This window comes from Taeniopygia guttata, chromosome 7 (genome assembly GCF_048771995.1).
Source record: "Taeniopygia guttata chromosome 7, bTaeGut7.mat, whole genome shotgun sequence".
Taxonomy (NCBI): domain Eukaryota; kingdom Metazoa; phylum Chordata; class Aves; order Passeriformes; family Estrildidae; genus Taeniopygia; species Taeniopygia guttata.
This window is the reverse complement of record NC_133032.1, coordinates 19,432,895-19,454,004: the sequence shown is the minus strand read 5'-3', so window position 1 is coordinate 19,454,004 and position 21,110 is coordinate 19,432,895. Positions and strand designations below refer to the sequence as shown.

The 21,110-nt window shown below is 40.8% G+C and overlaps 1 protein-coding gene across 3 annotated transcripts in view; it reads right to left on the bottom strand.

Annotated features, from left to right (window-relative positions):
- UBE2E3 (ubiquitin conjugating enzyme E2 E3) overlaps positions 1–21,110 on the bottom strand; it is a 55,624-nt gene that overhangs the window by 26,814 nt on the left and 7,700 nt on the right. Inside the window, exon 1 of one of the 3 annotated variants that reach the window (XM_030277587.4) lies at positions 3,266–3,348. The exons of the other annotated variants lie outside the window; for them this stretch is intronic. Coding sequence (XP_030133447.1) covers positions 3,266–3,333 — 68 coding nt within the window. The 5' untranslated portion in view covers positions 3,334–3,348. Of the gene's footprint in view, positions 1–3,265; positions 3,349–21,110 lie in introns of those variants that run through there. 3 annotated transcript variants of the gene reach the window in all.

Below are 21,110 nucleotides of genomic sequence, written 5' to 3'. Positions count from 1 at the left end.
ATAATCCTGAAGCCTCCAACTAAAAGCCAGGGGTTATAAGAGAGATTCAAGAAACCCTGGGATGATGCACAAAAGCAAGTTGTCTGGAGATTGGGTCAAGAAAGAGCTGAAACAGGTGCCATTCTCACACGTGGCCAGTAACTGCAGCTAACTGCAAAGCAGAGCCATGCCACCCACACCAGCCTTTTACCACTCTCTGGTCTAAAGCAGGATCCTGAGATGTGTTTCAAGGCAGAGGCACCACGGTGGAAGCTGTCAGAAAGAACATGAAGAGGATGAGACTGTTGGAGAGGTGGGCTGCCTTTCAACACACAGTGCTGGAAGCAAAAGCAGGTTCCTTTGGTCCTGATCAGCCATTTAAATTGCTGTCAAGCCTTCTGCTAAGGAAGCGTTTCTCCAAGCTCACTCCTGAGGGCACACATCTTGCCAAGGACCAAACAGGGAGAAGGCTGCCAATCTGCTTTTCCCCTCTGCAGTAGACTGCTGCTCCTTGCAGCATGGTCAGCATGTGAAAAGAAGTGCAAGGCCCTCCACTACCCATGCATACAGAGGACACAGCTGGACAAACTGATCCTCTAGGTGTGCTTCTCTCTTCTTTTTGTTGGGCGCTCTCCCTCCTACTACCTCAAATTTGCCAAATCACAGGTTAAGAATGGACTGGCAGGCACCCAAGCTTGCTCCTGGCTCTCACAGGCAAAACTGCCAAATGTACTTTTCCCGGAAACAATGATCCTCCCCCTCCTTGTCTCACACCTAACAGGGCAAGTTTCTCCCTGGCCACAGTCCCTGGCCACAGAGAAGGCTTCAAGGCAGAGACAGACGGTGCTTGGGAGTGAGCTCTGTGAACATCAAGGGAAAGCAGGAACTGAGCACCATTAACTCCTTTGTGTGTTTGTACAATAGGAGCTAGACCACTTAGGAGACAGCCACCTACTGTAAGGGGCCTAATGGATAATTAGGCAGAGGGCCCTGCCCTTCAAAGTCCCTCTTCTTTCAGCCTGTGCTCTAACCTTTAAATGAAAAACACACAGAAGAAGGGAACTAAGCATGTTTTGCCCATGTAATATAAGCAGGTCTGGTGGCATGCTGATACTTCCCTGTCTCCAAGGACAGGATAGCAGCTGTCTTGCTGCTTCAACCTCCTGCTCCTGAGTTGATTCACACAGTGTCTGAAAAAAATAAAGCCACAACACGGTGGGTCTGAACTGGGAGACAGGTAGAGCATCTTATGCAAGTGTCATTACACCATTCTGCACACAAAATGTCCTGCACCAACCTCTGTGTACTTGCATGAGACTTGAGTGTTTCTTCCTGACAAACTCCAACTTACCTTTCTGTTTTAAGTAATGCTTTTCTAATTAAAAACAGGATGATTTTGTTGTCTTCTTCACACAAGTGCAGGATGTGCAGGAAGCACCTCTCGGGGCACTGGCCACATTGCCTTTGCTGTGTTAACACAGCTCCTCACAGGATCCAGTGACAGCTCTGTACTGAAGGGCAGCCTCCAAGATGAAGTTAGGCCAGCTGGTGTTCCCTTACAGTATTCACGCCTCTGTGGAGATCTGCCTTTGGGCACTCTCTGTCAGGTCTGGCAGCTCCCCTGTGCCCCGTGCTCCTTGCCTTCCTGCCAGCAGCACAGGAAGGGCAGCTCACTGCAGCACTGCCTCAGCCCTGCTCCTAATGCTGCCAGCCACACCCCCCAGTTCACACAGGGAGAGCAGCTCCCAGAGCAGGCAGGAAATCAAGATACACCCCTGGTAGATGCCTACTGCCTGCAAGTCTGGTCTATACTTTTCAAATATGCACATGACTCCATGTAAGAGCTCGCTGACACCACAGTGACCTCACCCTGCACAAGGCCCTTCTCAGCTCCCAGCTTCTGGCACTTAACATGACTTTCTTCCATGTTCACAGAACAGACTCAACAAAGTCATCCCAACTGTTTGGATTTGAAAAAATAACTGAGATGAAATCACTGACAATCATAAAGATGTGTTTCAGGAACTGAGGACAAGTCAGAGTGGTTTTTTTATTATTGTAACTGATTAAAAGCCAACAGAGAAATTCCCATGTGTGGCACTGAAGTAAGACATCAGATCTACTTTATATAATTTCCTACATTGCTGACTTTACACAGGGAAGCGCAGCCCTGTGCAGAGGAAGACAACTTCTGCAGTGATGGCAGCCATGTGTAACACAGATCCTCAAGTCTGCTTATCTCAACTAGTAAAAACTACATTTGCTTCCATTTGGCATTTTTCCCACCTTCCTGGAAATGCCATGGTTAAACAGTTGGGTTTTCTTCCAAAAAGTTGTGATTTAAAATAAACACACAGAGTTTCTTTAAGAAATGAGGCTTTAATCCTGATTTCAGTGATCACACAACTGCTAGAGAATAGCACTCAGCACCCAAGCTTGGCAGAGAGACACACAGAACAGAGGCAGGTGGGCAGCCACCTCCAGACACTGCCCATTCCTGCCTGGTGCCTGAAGGGACTGATGATCTTCTGGGGTGAGACATCCTAACTCTCATCTCCTCCCACCACCACAGATATGCAGACATTTCCTATTCAAACACAGAAGCTGCCAAGGAAGGGAGTGAATGAGGAGGATCTGCAACAGCAGGGTTATAACCTGTTCCTGTGACAGAAGAGGGCAGCTCAGAAAGAAATCGACTCCTGATCTGACTTTTTATTCCACCACCCATCCAGATTACAGCCCAAAGCATTCACAGTGTACTGTGAATTTGAGTCCCCTTTGGGTCATTTCCCGTTTATGTGCACTGCTAATGAATTCAACAGCTGCAAATCAGGGAGGGGAAAAGGGGGTTTCAGATCTATGACTGCTTCATCTGGCCTACACCTGCATTTTTGACATATGTGCAAAGTGTACTTAATTGACTTCTACCTCCAAAAGTACAAAGTTCCTCTGTAAGACACTCTGAAAGTGGTATGTGCTACCTCCCTGAGCAGAGCAGCAGCCTGAGCTCTGTTTCTTAATTATATCTGACCTGGAGGACATCAAGATAAGCTATCCAGATCTCTTTTTCAACCAAGCAGGACAACCATTAGCTATTGCAGATAAACTCTTCAGTGCAAAAACCGTCCTTCTGGACATGTCTTTGTTAGGATTAGCACAACAGGGCCACTGAGAAGCATTCCAAGTAAGAAACCAAAAGTAAGCATCTGTAGTGTTGAGGAGGCCTGTACAAACAGACAGTGCAAATGAACAAGAGCCCATGATGCCTTTCAACCCTCTTACTTACTGGGTAGTGCTAGGGCTTGCCCATCCTTCTCCCACATGTGAGCCCAGAGCCACTCCTGCCCTGAGCATTACACCCTTCAGCACTTACTGATGACAAAAGAAGGTGCAGTTTACACTTACTTTTACAGCTCCATTAAAAGGTGACCTGCAAATAAAAAAAAAATCAAGCACATTTAGTATTATGTGCTGAATGCCCTAAAATAAACAGGATTAAATGAGCATTCAGTCCTCATGTAAAATTTAGATGAAAAAACTGGCACTGAATGTGTAGTTTCATTTTATGCTCATGAAACAGAGTCCTTCCAAACAGCAATGTTTGAGTAGGTCCTCAAAACTACTGGCTCCACATTTCTGCCTCTCCCTGCTTGCAGACTGGGATGGAGGTGTGGCAGAAATATTATCCCTCTGAATGGCGTATTTCTGAAACTAAAACAAGAAAGCTGGAAAAGAGAGGGCACAGCAGGCAGGCCCTAGTTCCCCTGCTTTCTCTCTCCTCACCCTCTCAGGCACCAAAGCCTATGCTTTCCAAATGCACTGACCTGGCACTGGGGGATCAGACAGATTTGAAGATGAGGTTTTGAGGTTTAGTACAAATTTTAGCAGTGCATTGTGCAGCTACAGGTAGAGCTTTTCCCTTGTAAAATAATGAACCCAATAGCTATTTCCCATTTGCAGTCACCATGCTGGTTTCCCCTTCTCTTTCTGTGTTTGGCCCTGCTTAACTGACTCCCCTCCCTCAGACCCAGCTCAGGAAAGTGTTTTTGCATGCGCTCAAAACACGGTGCCTTCGATGGGAGACAAGCACGTGCTTCAGTACATTGCTGGCTGGGTGTGCAAATATATACCTTTCCCACAGTGCTCTCTTGTACCACGTTTTGTACCTTTATTATCAATTACCTGGTATAAAGCGATGAAAAATAAGCTCATAAGTGACTTGTTCACTTTATAGCTACTCACAGTATTCTGACTTAAAAACATGGATATGTAAAAGAAGATTAAGGGTTTTCCTGCCCTGGTATTCTTACACCACTTCCCCAGCACACGTGAGGAGCTGTTAAGCATTGTGCTTCAGTTCTCAAACAACCTTGCTCTCTCCCCAGATCTTATTTGACATTTCTCTGAAGTGAGGCTTTGCAAAGAGCTACCTTCATGTACAGAAATGCACTGCACAGGTTTCCAGAAAGTTGTTCAAATAAGGTATAGCGCCTAATTTTAAATCTCTTTTACAAACAGAAGCTTTGATTACCAACTTTCATCAAAAGCATCTGGTATACACTTACTACTTGCTGGCTTCTTAACTTGGCTTTTTTATTCCCCATTCTTTTGTGAAATGTGATACTGCTTTATAGGTGTCCAAACTGTAAACCCTCAACATTATCCTAAAACTAAGATTCTACCATGAAGTCTTTAAAAATATTGTTTTGTAAATACAAGTGTTAAAACAACCAGAGGTCTGCACACTCCCTACATCTAAATGTATAATTACAAACTGATTGACATTATCTAGAAATATTATTTAAACTAAGAAACTAAACAAGTGAGTTATATCAATTCCTGTCAACAATAATTCTTTAATTTTTAGTAGACTGGTAAAGACATCTGCAATGGATTAAGAAAGAATTTAAAATAACTATAATGTCAAGCAGGAGATCTTTTAAATTAAAAGTGCTAGTGAACTAAGAAAAGGGAGTAGGTTATGCCAAATTCTCACAGTTTAAAAGAGGCAGGTGATGGAGCTGAACTGAAAGCACTGAAGAAAAACTGCTTGGTTCACCATTTCTCCTTACCATCCTCCCTGAATAAATCCACCTACCTGACATCTTTTTGCTTTCAGTTAAATACACTACTCATATGAAAGGCAGGTTTCCTCCAGCCTTGCCTGGGAAAAACACCAGAAAACCATGTGCAGGCATGGTCATGCCCCATGTGCAGGCACAGCAGTGTCATGTTAATGCTGCTGCCAGAGCATGACTGACCACTGACAAAACAGAGGAAACCAGCCGGGAAGAAAAAAATGTGGCATGGTGTCTAAACCACAAAATAAACAACGGAATAAAAGCTCCAAACAACACTATTGGGTTTTCATGTTGTCTGTAATAACAGTGGAAATTATACATTAGAAAAACATGTACCAGGAACTTTCTATAAAGTAATACTGGCAGAGTTTTCATTGCTTGTCTGCTCTGGCATCCTCCAAGCAGTCCTGCTAATATTTCAGCATACCATTAAAAGAGGCTCATTGTGTACATAGAGAACCCTGCATGATACAGCAGCACAAGCTCTGGCTGAGCCTCAGTCCCTCAGCACACGACTTCAAGCAGTGTTCAAGCAAGCCAAGGAAGAGCAGAACCACAGCAGAAACTCCAGCACACTCACTACTTGCTTAAGAGCTGCAACAGGCAGAAGTAACACTTCAGCTCAACGCCCTCTCCTGAACAATTAGAAGCATGACTGAAAAGGAAAGATATATCTAAGACATACACACTTAAAGATCTAAATGTTTTAATTACTCTACAGATTTACATTAATTTCATCTATTTTCAGACTCTCAGCTGTTAGACTACTAGGCAACGCCATCTAGTGATGCTAGCCAAAAAAAGTCATGCTCCATTCTTTGTTGAAAAGAATCACCCTTGAAAAGGTTCACTCTTACAAAGTTGTGGTTTTTGTGGAACCACAATATCAAGAGGAGCAAATATTTCAGTACCCATGAGCATTTTCAAACCTGCAGCATTAACACAGAAAAAGGTCTGAGCTATTTTAGTTATCCTGAAGTACTTTCCAGAACTGACAACAGAGAAAGTGAGCTAGGTTAATCACATCACAATTTAAAAATGCACACAACGTGCAGTGTTGATATGATACTGGGATACAGTGCAAAGCCCAATAAATGACCTCCAGATTTGGAAAGACCTAGAGATATTATTTGTATGATAAAATAATTTACCTGAATTTCGAAGATTTCTGCTTGTATGTGTAAAATATCTGCTTGAAAAATGAAAAGAAACCTCTGTGTGGGTTTAAAATTTCTTTTTTTTGTGAGGTGGAACCAGTCAGTCATCTGCTGGTGATAGCTGTGAGCTGTAATTAGCTTCTGGTGGAAATCGCCAGCAGATGCAACTAAAAGTTTAAGTCAATTGGCTCTGCTTCCTCCTTACAAGAAAATTGGCATTTCAGGGCTGCATTCCAGCGTGATGGATCTTAGAAACCAAATCTAATTTGACAAGAAAGGGAAGTGTCCCTTTTCCTGGTCTGCTTTAACCCTGAACATGCTGCATGTTCCTGCCAAGGATGTATCTTTTTTTTTTTTTTCTGTTCTTTTGTTGGCTTTTTTGTGTGTGGTTTTTTTTTTTTTTTTTTAATCCCCAAAGAAAGTAGCCATGATTATACAAGAAATATTCTACTGAAGAAAGGCCAGTGTTTAGTCCCAATTACTGAAATCACAGCTGTGGAGATGGGAGAGGAAGAGGATGCAAAAAGTCAGCAATGGTGAACGAAGGCAGCATGTGAAACAGGACTTGGAACAGGAAGCACAGCAAGCTTAGGGACATGAAAAGCCAAGCAAAACCCTGAAGCACCAGTATTGCAGCTGGTCCACACTCAGTCTGAACTGTCGGCCTGTGACAGTTCTGCACTCTGGCTGCACCACACTGCACCTTTCAATATTCCACAGCAAATGCAGCATGGGTATTTGCTCTCACCCTGCTTGCCACCAGTTTCCTGCATTTGATTAATATTTCATTATTTCAACATTCAGGCTTGATCAGCCTGTAGTGGTGTATGGGCTATGCATTCTTGTGACCTGTCCTGACCATGTCCTTCATATCTGTTGTTGAGTAGATAGTAAATATCCAGCCATGATGAGCAACTGGCATCATTGTTTTGCCAGCTGGGCTTTGTACAAGCCTTGCTGGGATTTAACTTCCTAGTATCTAACTCCCAGGGGTATCTGAAGACCCCAAACAGTAAAGAAACTTCACTTCCCCTGAGCAACCGTCAGTTTGCAATGACCACATCTAACACGTGTTTTTCAATGAGAGGGTATCTATTCACTGAGTGTTGGAACTTCTCTTCAGAAATAAAAGCTCCTTAACAAATCAAGTAAAAGTCTACACCTCCATGTCAGTGGCACACAGGCACACCTGCCTTATCAAACCAGGCAGCCTGAAGAGAGAAAGGGTTTCTGCAGGCTGCCTTTCAGCACCCACTTTATCTGTATACTACAAAACTTAGTTGATGATGTCTTCAGACTCACCATAAAGTAGAGTGATTAACAATACGTAAGAAACTCACATGAAAAACCTATTAAATACTGTACGTACACAAAAGCTTAATGAAACAATGAGGAGTTTTGTCAAGCAGAAACTCAAGCAAAGTGGCATTCTTTGACACTGGATAGACTGGTCACATTGTAAACCACAGGAATTATGCAGAGCTTGCTACAGAAAAAATGATACTAGTGACTGCTTTGATGCATTTCCTGAGGAGACATGCAGTGACAGCACAGCAGAACTGCCACAACCATTCTCACTCCAGCTGTCCCCTATATGTACAACTCTCTCCTAAATACCTTTGAATGCTCATTTTGTAACAGGTCAGCTTCTCAAAAAGATATGTTAAAAGGGGGTTATTTACCACAATTTTTCTAGCAGATTGACCAGAAAAAACATACATGCACATGCTTGACTATATTATCCTCACACAGTATTGTATTTTTCACAAGGTTTAAGAGCACTCTTTAATAATTTTATATCCTTTTAAACAAGCCCATTTTAATAATCAAACCTCTTCCAGTATGCTAGATGGCTTTAGCTAGATAGGATCCTTTCCCCTCCAATTAAGAAGAAAACAAAATCCTGTAGATCCTGCCTACAGGATAACTTGTTCTTTCTTCTTTTTTTTAAAGCTAATCCTTACTACTTAATTATAAATCTAGTGTTTTGTACAAAAATAGGATCTTTCTTAGGAGCTCTTCTGTTCTGTCTTCCTCTGAACTGAAAAGCTGTCTACCAAGACTTTTATCATGTCTTTCTTGTTAAACAGTTATTCTTCCTATTAAACAAGCAATGGAACAAATCCTGATTTCCTCTTAAAGCAGTGGAAAAGCAAAGTTTCTGCCAAAAAATCTACATAGCCAAGTTTGTTAGCTAATGTACCTTCATTGCTCTTAAGGCTAAAGCATTTGCACCACATAGGAATCCATCCAGGAGCTGAAACTCTCAAGCTCTTCAGGCAAAAAATGAGCAAGATACTAATATCTGTACGAGGAGAGGCAGGCAAAACTGAACTCATACTTAGCCCCAGGATTCCCTGCACAGCTAAGTGCTATGGAGTATTTAGCCCTCCAATATCCTGGTTTCACACTGAGCGGCTCCATCCCCCAGGTGGGGTGGCAGGACACAGAGGCAGCCCAGCCTTAGGAGTTTCCTGATGGAAAGCAGGTGGCTGCCAAACCAAATGTGCTGTGTGCAAACAGCACTTGCACCATTTTCTGCCTCTATGAGATACCATTCACACAAACCCCAACATCACCTTCACCCAAAGTATCCATTTGGGCAGAAATATGGCTCACAGGCTTTGCTGTTCCTTTTGAGTATGCTTGGTCTTTTCTAAAGGCAGAACAAAGAGACTATTTGGCTTTAAAAACATCTTGGAAACTACAAATGAAAAATTGCATGACAAGTGTACAGCTTTAATTACATCTCTCAAGGGGATGAGATAGCATTTCTGCATCCCCATCTTGCCTCCTCTCTGCCCTGGAAATTCGTAAGATGATCGGAGGTACAAATGTTCATATTTGTAGGGGGAAAAATTACCTACATTACATTCCTAGCAGATCATGTAAATAGCAGGATGTACAGTCTCACAGAATTAGTTTACATTTGAAACATTTTCAAAATATTGTTTTAGCTGAGTATAATACACCACCATAAGATGTGACACACAGCAAACACAGGGCTGCAATTAAACAGCTGGCAAACAGCCAGAAAGAGATAAAGGCCCAGGCTGTCACTTGCTAGGCAATATATATGGCTATTTTGGCAGCCAAAATGAATGTGATAATTGAGCCATGACACATTAAAAAGGCACACAATTTCCAAGGAAAGAGTTCCTGAGCACTAAACAGGGAGCATCTATAGTGTGCTTACAGCCAAGCACAGTTGATGAGTAATAACAAGACCAGACTGATGACAATTCAGAGGTGCCAAGCCAACCTTGTCTCATGCACTGCACCACTGTATGCACTGATTTACCACAGACACAGAAATACAGCAGTCAAGCCCATAGTGGCCTTCAGAAACAAGGGAATCTGAAGAGTGTGGGCACTGACTTGAAATGTTTCTCTGAATGTTTTTTATACTAATACGGATTTTGTACAGTAGCAGTTCTATTTCCAGAAGTTACACTGACTTGACTTCAACATCCAGAAAAGGCCCAATTGATATAATTCAGTTTTAAAATAAAAATACACGGTAACACATGAAGAGTAAGTAACTCTTCAAAAGCATATTTTCGCTATAAGGAAAAACTACTGTTTTGTTTAAGACATGAAGAACCCTAACACTGATAACAATAGCTGTTTGGAAGAAGAAGTGCAGGAGCTTTTCTAGTGTTTCACTGCATGTTTTATTAAATAACCTAAGGACACAACAAAAAACAAATTTAGCAAATGAAGACATGGTTTTAACACCCAACAGTTATATAAAGCTTCCTCTAAATGTACTCCATCAAATTAACATGCTAACATCAACTGCATTTCCTTCTTGAGTAAAGGACTTGAAAACCTATACACAGGCAGCCCCCAGCCCATTCATTCATTAACCTCCCACAAAGTGTAGGTTCAAAATCTAAAATGATGCTCATAAAAAAGAAAGCTAAATTTAGGCTCTGTTACAGGAAAATCCCTATGTAGAGTTTACTTCCAGATCTTAATCTAAACTTAACCACATTAGAGGTGTATTCAAATAAAGAAATGGCATGTGTAGCTTCCTCAATCAAAAGGTGCAGTGCATCAAGAGAGCTTACAGAAAGTGTAAGAACCTACTTGTAGATCCATTCATACCAGTGATATCTAGAAGACAACTGCACAGCTCTCCATAGCATCAATACCAGTGAACCACAACTGACCTGAGGGATACTAGCAAAACTTCTGTAAATGATCCCCTGTACTAAGCATCAAAGAAACAGAGGAAAAACTTTTGAGACATTAAAACAGGGTCTCTTCAATGTAAATTAATTTCTCAAACAAAAGTATCAAAGTTCTCTAAAAACCATACAGATTTCCTCAGAAAAAAATCCCTAGCCACCTCAAATAACCAACACAGACTTCCAAATCCAACAATCAAACTGCATTGCCATATTGGGCCAAAATAAAAAATCAGAATCAATACTTGACTTTATACTAAAACAGTGCAACTACAATAATTACATAATCTACTTTTACACAATTATCTTTAATGGCTGTGATAGTAACTTCATTAAGTGTGAGTAAAGGAAATGAAAAGGCTTAAAGATGAGGTCAGAACATGCACTTTTGGCTGCTTCCTCAGGAGATGCATCAAATATGTTATTCGTGCCTAAGGAAGAGCAGACTCTTGAGGGTAGCTGTAGCGCCCAAAAGAAAAATGAAATTATGACATGCATTTTTCTGACCCACAAATTAGAAAAAGCATAAGGGGACAACTGCAAGAATAAATTAGCTGACCCTCATCTGAAAATTTTGTACTATTGCATCCATAAATGGCATATTCTAATAGTGAAATATATTAAAGAAGTATAGTCTTAATTTTTTTTTGTCCCCAGTCCCACAGGCTCTGTCAAATGATGTTTAGTGGCAGCTGAAACAAGGCCAATTCATATTCCCTTTGGAAAAGCATTTAAACAAACACACAGTTTCCCGGAAAAGGCAAGAAAGGTGGGCTTTCTCTGACTCAGGGCCACAAAGTAGAAAGGCAGTAATTAAAAATGTAGACACAAAAGGGGAATGAAGATAAATAAGTCCCAGTTATTTAACATACTTCATATATTTGCCCCTTGCCCAAATATCCTACAAAATCTCAGTAAAAAAAGGGTTTTTTCATAGATCTCATAACCAGCCTGATTGTGAACAGACAATTATGGAAAGAGTTTCAGGGAATTAAATTGCAATCAAAAATTGATTTTTCTTATAGGTTAGGAGAAAGTAGGATGGCAAACTGGTTTAGGATAAGAAACAAACACACTTAAGTGGCTTTGAAGTATGAGAACCTTCAAGGACTGTGAATAAAACTGTGTCAGGCAGAAAAGACTGAGTAACTCAGAAGAAGAGGAAGTAACTCAGAAGAACTGCCTACAAGTAGGCAGTTTTTTTACACCTACCAGGGGATCAGAGAATGTTTCTCGTTATGGCTATGTTAACTCAAATCAACCTTTGGCCCCTACTAATGAGCTGTAATTGCAAAAGAAAATTTGGAAATACAAGGAATTAAAGGAAAACTTTTTAATCTTCTCCTGCAGAGAGTAGTAGCTGTAAAAATGTGTGTCCCAGTATAATGCAAGGTACTAATCCTCCCCATAAAGCAGAATACCCTGGAGTAGATAATAACATTCTCTATGAAGTAAATCCTCTATTTATTTATACTCTGCCACAGTTTCCAAGCGTTTACTTCTATTCAGTAAGCCAAAAAATTACTCAGACTTATTTTTTCTTTATATTTAACATATAGAAGAATGGCAAAGCTCTGAGCACCTGGACCATAATTAAATCTATAATTTATACAGCAGCATGAAGACTAATACATAAATTAACTCTACCTGCCAGAAGAATTAATAATATCAGGAACAACTTACTGCAGATTCCAAAAATGAGAATAGAAAAAGTTTATAGTAAAGCTTCTGTCTTTCAAACTTCCCTTAAGAAAATCTTTTTTCCCAAATTTCTATTCCAGTGATGATCCAGACTCCACCATTAAAACTTTAGAGGCTAGGAAAAAACTCAGAGAAACGACTGGCAGACTGAGAGGCGCAGTGCCCATTAGCGCAGGCACTGGCGCCACGCTACAGGCAGGATACGGCTGCACCACCGGGCCCAGCACCGCTCCTCAGCAGGAGAAAGGGGTGCCCTGGCTCAGTGCTGCACTGCTGGCCCTGGTGCAGAGCTGGGGTGCCCCAGGAACATGCTCACTCCTAACAGAGGTTTCAGCAGCAACACACGCAGCTGGTGCAATTTCATACTGCAGTTTATCCACCCACCTAAGACAGAACAGCGCAATGGGGTGTTCCTGCATCCTGCTCTGCATCCAAACGGGATGAAAGCCAGGCTCTGGCTTGCACCTAGCTAAGAGACTGTAGTTACACACTCCAGCAGTGCCAGGATGACTCATGGTGCTTTGCACTCTGCCAGATGACTTTGAAGGAAACAGAGAGCTGCATATGGAAAGCACAAGCAGATGCAGCACAGCATCTCTCAGACACTTGTCAAGCATTCATTGCTTATGGCATCTACTGCAAAGCTAACCAGAACTGACCCCTCGGTCTGTGATCAACGACCAACTTCAGAAAAAGATCAACAGAATTACTTTCAGAAATAACATTCAGTGCACTGCATGGACTGCTCACTGCACAATTTAGCGTTGCCTTTTTTTTTTCTTTCTTTCATTCAGGCTTCAAAAGGCAACGGCTCTTTCAAAGTTAACAAACACGGAATTCTTCTGGGCATAAATGGATCTGGACTACGACCTTGGGCAATACAGTCTCTCATAATTACCTTTTCTTCACACACTTTCAAGAAGCAGAAAACCCAAATGATATTTCTATTGACGCATTTTTTTCAAACAGCACTCTTATCTTCCCACCTCCTGAACCCAGCTGCTATCACACTGGTGGGCACGTGTCATCTTTACTGGAAAGCTGCCCAGCCTGGATGATTATTATTTTAGCAGGGAGGTATCCAGCTTATCTCAGGTGTGGGGAGAGGTGTGTTCACAGTCATTCCTGTCTCCTTACTCACATGTTTGAAAACAAAAAGAGTACAAGCACAGCTGAGTCTGACAATCCAGATAAGAGATTTTATTTATATTTATTTTTCCAAGGTCAGAATCTGGGAGTTAAGAAAAATTAAGCACATCAACTTGCATTCATCAGAAAAAAAAACCCCAGAGTTATCAAAATCTCTCTTACAGTCCTGTCTGAATGAAAAGTAGGCAGTAGCCATCTACAGCAAAAATATCAGGCACATCCTACAGAGAAATTCAGAGTCAATGCAAACAGCATAAACAGCATCCAGAAGGATGAAAAGTCATTTCTCAGAGTAGTACAGTTCACATCCATCTCCATTTTCTCCATCCCCATCCCACATTCTCAAGTAAGGCACACTGGTCATTGAGCAGGCATTTTGCCAGAATGCCCTTTATATCAGGGACAACCACATGGTGCTCAGCCTACAATAACTGTTTTAGTATCGAGAGCCACTACTGTTAGCTTGTCTTCTAATTGATAAGAAATTACTTCGCTTCTTCTATTCCTAAAACAAAAAAACCCAAGCAGAAAACAAAGATTTTAAATAATGCTAGTCTGCAGTATTACCATGAAAAACAAACCAAAATAAAACACTTGAAAGTAAAATGCTTTCACTGCATTTGTTTCCAGAGAACCTTGAAAGTAACTGACTTCTCCACATATGGATCTATTTAAAGTTTGCTACTCTGTATTATCAAACAAATCACTGCTTTGTTTTGATCCCTTTCACTTCAGGAACTTGTTTCTTTTTTTAAAAAAAAACCTAAATTGTGGTGTGCTTGCTCTGGTATAACTAAGTACACCACCTGGAATTCTGGCCTATAAAAAAAAAAAAAAGGAAGAAGCAAACTACACTCAAAATACACAGCAGCCAGGCTGCTACTGCAACTCTTCATACTACTCCAGCTATCCATGACTGTGTGGAAGAAGGGGAAGGTGGAGCTAGGCACTACCTGGCTGTATAAAACTTGTATGGGTACATACAAAATTTCTACTCCAGACAATAAACACTTTTTCAGCCATGGATTGTGCTTCAAATTGTTTATCATGTGAAGACCACCCTCCCACATTAATGTTTAATCATGACTGTAGAATTTTAGGTTCTACAGTATTTCTACCTTTTGCATAAGAACATATATCACTTGAGCAACGCTTAATGTGCAGTAGGCTATGCTGTGTAACTTAGATCACTTAGATTTGCTTCTATGTGATATAGATTAAGAGTATTCGGTGCAAGTTGATTTTAGTCTCTCAAGACCTCTCTTTGCATTAGCTTTATAGAAATCAAACCAAAACTCATTATTTCCCTTCCAAACCCAAAGCTCTGAACAGAAAACCAGGTATAAGGATGTTGGTTCTTTGGGCCCCCAAGGTGTCTGTAGAGGGAGATGTTGCTAAATCTGTGATGTCCAACTACAGCATTTACCATTGATATTAATGAAGCAGATACAGATATGCCCTATGTTTCTATGAACAAGTTAGGACAGGCACTGATGCACAATGACAACACCGAGCTCTGTGTCAGCTAACCATCCCTGCACCACTTCACTCATCCCTCGGATCCTCCAGCCTGGATGAAATCTTTGATGTTAGGATACGAGGGAGAAAGACAGACAGAAGCTAAAGTATTAGCAAACCCCTTAGTCAGAAAAGGTTTATTTGGGGAGGAACCTTCCCAGTCTGCCACAATAGCAGCCTTCACAGCAAGAACCACCATCAGCTGAACATCTTTCCTATTGCATAGCTACTGATCTATTGAAACACTTTCCACACTCTAAAATCCACTCTGCTAAAGCATTTACAGCATAAATGCTTTACTGAAATTGCAAATAGCAAACAAAAATAGCTTTCTGCTGCTAATCTTCCCTTACAGAAAAGAGAGCACCCATGTTTCCATTTGTCCAATGAAATCTGACCAGCTGATGCTCTACTGATTCACTCTATCCCATTTTGGTGCTTTCCATGTCTAGGCTTTAGAGTGAAGTGATAACCTTAGTTCAAACCTAAACCACCTCACTGCAACTTCAAGCTCAACAAACTAAGCCAGCACTGACTGAACCCTTGGCTTTCTGCAGCACCTGTACTGCTAAGCCAGGCACAGGGTAGCCTGAGTGCTGGGCACAGCAACCTTTGCTCAAGCTATTTTAAACAAGCTCCCAAAAGGCAGGCTGGCTCTGCACTGAATGAGAGCCTTCATTTTCTTACTGATTTCCAGCCCTGCCACTAAAGCCACATGAAGGGTTTCTGGCAAGGGAGAAGTCACCTCCAAGACAATTCTTTGTGAATCCCTGAGGCTGGCCTTTAGCTTTGTCGTCTGTTCTCTGACTTTGCTGGCTACCTTCCCAGCTCCTGCACCCTTCTGCATGCCTCAGAGAGGAACTACTCAAGTTTATAGCAGCATTAACTCATCAGCTGGAAACCTGCCAGGCTGCTTACATTTTCACTACAATCATCTGAGCTCTGATTCCAGAGGGTGCTTTGAGACAGGATCCATGGTCACAGACAGCACTACACAACTGCTTTCTGATGTGCTTGATCCATTTGGGATGCTGGGAAAGATGCATTAGTGCTTGCACAGCTACTGCAAACTGCCTCTGTGTAAGGTCAAAAATGCCCCTTGCTTTTGTTTAGCTCAGCATTGGAGATGCTCATGTGCCTGTGGAACAAACACAGAGAACCCAAGCACAGTGTATAAAGTATCAAAAATCAAGATCTACTGCAGATTTACTGTGCTATTTGTTTCTCCCGAGGATGACACACTTCTGGAGAACTGAGGACATGTGCCTAGTTTATTTCTAATTAGCAGAAGGTCACAACTTTGTGTAATTAAAGTAGGATTAGGTAACAATTAAAACAAAGCCAAAATTGGTGGAGGGGTGGGGGGGGCAGGGGAGAAGAATAATAAATCAGCAGAAAAAAATCACAGGACATTTGCTTTTTTTGACTAACAACAGCACAAAATCGGTGCACTTCTAGTGACTTTTTAAATAATTGTTGCTGTTGCTTGGAATCACAGAACCTGTATATCTTCCAGGATGATTATACTAAAACCCTGACTAAATTACAGTTTTTAAATGAAGCAAAAATTGCTTCCCCACAAGCTTTCCTTTGGCATTATAATTTAAATTCAGTATAAATGCTACTTTGGGCAAACTGGTCTTTAAGAGGTCACTTAGTCCATTTCCTGCTTGAAGTAGAAACAACTGTATCTACGCTGCTCCTGTCAGTCCTTTGTTTCTTGAAGACCTCTGGCAATGCAGACCCACCACCTTTTGCATGCTGTCTTTCTGTCCAGGTACTCCTACATTGATATTAGGTCTTCATTATGGTAATTGAAGTTGCTTTTCATAACTACCAACTCTGGACTAGCAACACTTCCCTTATTTCCTTTGCAGCAACTTCCTTCTATATCTGAAGATCTTTTCCTTTTTTTTCCTTCTTCCTTCAAAGCACACAATCCTCAAAGTGGCTACACCTATTGTGAAGAACTGCTCCTCATCCAGTCTTTTTTTGCCCCACGGATTTGTGCAGCTGATTATGCCTACTAAAGCAGTCCTCATTATTAAATTACACAATATTTTTAAGGTCACTTCCTACATTTGCCCCCATCACTTAACATTTTAGTCCTGTACTCCAATGTGCCACAATCCTCTCATCCCCACTGTTAACTCCAAATGTAGTATTTATATGCTCTAGGCCAGTATCCTCATCAATAAGGAAAACATCAATTACTAGGGACTGTCAGATGGTCCTCTACAGATTCTTCCAACCTGAAAGTGACTCACTGCTAACTACAGGTCACTTTGCTGTTTAATAAAAAAATAAATCTTACCCCTCCATTGTTCCTGAAGGTGATGCTTACAATAGTAGTTTAATCATTGTCAACTAAACTTGTATCTGAGTTCCTAAAAGGTCTGGCCAGTCTGTCTTACTGTAAGTGCTATAAAATTAACAACTGCTCCAGCCACAGTTCTGAGCTAGGTAACACTATAGTGCACTCTCTGAAAAGGGAAAATTAATGCACATTAAAGCAAGCAGGCTAGGACTCATTTTTCACCAGCAGTTACTGGCTCAAAGTGAGGCATCAATGTAAAGGAACAGTACAGTTCCTGGATAGCATAATGGTACACATGCCCCTGTCTGAGATGGCAGCTGGATATTCCTGCTCCAGCCTACCCAGCCCTGAACTCAGAAAATATGCTCAAGGTATTTTCCATGATCTGTGTATTACCTGTCTCAAAATGTTCCACATCTATGCAAACCTGAGTTACACCAGCTCCAGGAAACTCCTCCACACATCAGTTTTATAGGAATTAGGTAATTTTACATAAAGGGTCCGATGCTGTTTAGCTGATTCTCTTGTACTTGCACTTTGTTACATCGAATTTGAAGTCGGTGTCCCAAGTCTATAATAGTAAAGAAACTGATACACAGAGACAAGTCAGTCTGAGGGGGAAGCATTCAGTGCTAGGACCTTGCCACACATACTATTGATCACAAACTAAGTATGACAGGCTGGCAGGGGTGAGATATGCAGTTTGAGCGTAAAAAGAAGGGAAAAAAAAACATATACATGGCATATTTTAGTCAGTTTTATCACAGAGCCTGAAGGGCCTTTGTACCAACATAAAAATCCAAAAGCAGATTTGTCCTTAACTCTAAGACCCATTACTTGGCATTTTTCACAAATTTTTTGCACAATACCTAAAGAATTGTTTAAAAAACTGGTCAAGCTTTTCTATTGTTTCCAGATAAAACTTACGACATAATGGACATCAGTTCTTTAACACCAACAGCTGAATGAAAATGTGTTTGAATTATTTATCTAACTTTAAAGTAGATAGACAAACATTGATTTTATTTTTCTTTTCATTCTGACAGTATTGAAAACCAGCGAAGTGTCTATATAATCTTTGGACTAACACACAGATTTCAGAGCAGTTAGGACAGCACTGCAGACACTGCTCACACAAGAGTCAAACCTGCAAATCTGCAGGCATGAAAACTTACTCCCATGAGTAGATATGTTGATTTGTGTTGCATAACCCTCTCTTAATTATGCCACTGAGAATACTTGCATGAGAAATTCACTTTGTGGGGGCTGATAAAAAAACCCCTTGGTTTATAGCTTGCAGGAGGTCAGTACTAGCAGAGGGGGGAAAAAACTGTCATCTGGTCTCAACTGAAAAAAAAGTAATTTAAATATTCTCACAATTCAAAACGTTCATGAGTTACACAATCTTTCACTAGTGCATTTTATAAATGAAAGTATATGAATAACAGTGCAGTCTGGCTCTACTTAACATTTAAATATTTCACTGAAATGCCTTTCTAAATTTGCATCATCCCTCTTTCTTAAGCATTTTCACACACCAGAAAATAAGGCAAAAGCCACTCTGTAACATAAAGGTTGCTTCTACAACTGGACAGAAATACAAAAGTACCAGACTTCTGATTGCTGTGCTAAATTACACTACTCTTTCCTACTCTGACCTGGACTATAGCCTTCTGGTTAGAAAAAAGGAAGAAAGGAGAAGGGAAAAAATGCTTAGGAGAAATAATTCTAGATAAATTAGATATGGGCAACACTAACAAGTAAAACTTCAATATTCATTTGAGAGTTACTTCAAGCATGTATGTAGATCAGCCATGAACCCTTTTTATAGTATTTTTTTTAACTGTAAACTTCTGTATAGGGAAGGAAGTATTAGAAATAATCTTGTGGGTTGTATTTTCGAAACCACTCTGTAAACTTCAGCTTTCTTTTAATGTAGAATGCATTTATTGCACTCAGTGGTGACAAAGTGCTGGGCAGGGAGAGACAATAAAAAGCATAATGTGTCACAAGATACATTATCAAGTAGAGTTTGGGTGATTTTTTAGGATTTTGCTCATTCAGCTTCAGCACAATAATTTGGGGACATTCTCTTAAACATAAATCTCTCTTACACATCTTGATCAACTGCTCTTCTACAGAGAACAATTTAGTGCTCACAACTGGGTTTTCACTGCAGAGGTGTAAGACAGAAAAATTGACAATTTTTTTTTCTCACTGGGATTCAGTATTTAATACTATGAAGACATTTGTCCAACAAGAAATTAACAGAATAAACACAAAACTGGGGGACTCAGACCAATCTGAAAAGTCAACAGCTTGAGTGGAAGAAAAAAATGTACATGTGAAGATGGGCACACACTTTTGCTACTGTATAAAGGCCTGCTATTTGACTGCATGCAATATATTCTTTCTTCTCCTGATTTCATAAAGGCAACAAGGCTTTGACACAGGGGAGATGGAAACTCACTACATCTGAAAGACAAAAGAATGGATTGGCTTATTCATATCCTGGTGTGTGTGGCAAAAAGCTTTGTGTGAACAATGCCTACTGTGAGAGGAGAGAGGAAAAACCCAGCAGAGTTCATTTGAATCACCTATTTAAACCATTTAAGCAAACTTGGAATTTTTTTTTCCTTCTTTTTTTTCCTCTCCCTGCGGAGCATTACAGAGTAATCACATGAATCTGCTTCACTTTCTGACTGGAGTAGTCATGTCCGCAGCAGAACCAGAGCAAACCACAGCTGTGCAGTAACATCTTCAACAGGCACAACTGTTTGCAGAGTAAACATTTGCCTATAACCTTACTGCAGACAGAGTATGTTAACAAAAGGAATGCTTCTACAAGCTTAGCTGCAGCACCTTCCTCACAAACATGAAGCTGCATTAGCTCAAATCCAGCGCTACCTCTGTACGTGCATGAGCCTGCACCACCAGCACAATTTTTCATTGCTCCTCATTGTTTCAGACAGCTCAACTGAAAGAGCTTAAATTGCTGGTCTGAGGAATAGCTTCACAACATTGCTTTAAACACATACTGCAGTGCTCCCACACTGATGGAATAACAAGCACAGTCCAACAGTTACAAACATCTGGATGCATGGGTCCATAACCAAAGCAGTAATAGCGTTCGCCTGCCAGGGTTTTGCAGGCATTCTTCTTTGTGTCAAACTCCAGATCTCGGCCTTGGCAACACTCTGCAGGATGGAATTAGCCCAAGATGTGGCAGTAATGAAAGGGACAAATGCAGTTCTTAGGAAGCAGAAAAATCCTGTATTCAAACAAACTCCTTACACATCTTCCTTCCATTTGTTCTTAGTCCACATACTTTGGAATTATTTTAAAATACATAATTTCAAAATTAACTACTCATAAACCATCAACCTATTTGCAAGGCTAGGAGAGGCTACAAACAGCAAAATCATCAACTGTCACCTTTTGTAATACTGCTCAAATCACATTAGTATGTATTAGAATACAAGGCCTGAAAATAAATAGGAATTAGTATTGTAATCCCTATTAAGGAAAATCTTTCCAACAGTCCTATAAGGTCAGGCACTCCCTGGCTAGAGGATGAGACAGAGCAGGGAGCCTTTGGGGTGATCCAAGCAGCTCTCCCTTAGCAGTAAGTCCCATTTCCCAGCAACTACAAAGAAAGCAAGTTGTTTCTCTGACCAGTGCTCCAAGGAATGTGTTTTGCCTGGCCTTTCCACTTTACTTCTTTTTTTTATCCACTTGCTTTCAAATACCTGATTTTCACTTTAGTAAAGAGAAGAGATTAAAGCCAATTTACAGCACAGGATATAAAAGACATTCGCCTGCTTGCCTGGGAAAGATGCACTATTTCAACTCACCACTTTTTAAACCACAAGAACTAAGCTCCAAGTGGACACACTGAATTTGGTGTTTGCATTCATTTCCTGCAAAGTTTACAGTAAAGTGGATTTGTTATAATATGGGCTGTAAACTATAAACTAAGCTGACATGAGTGTTATTAAATAGAACTTCAAAAACA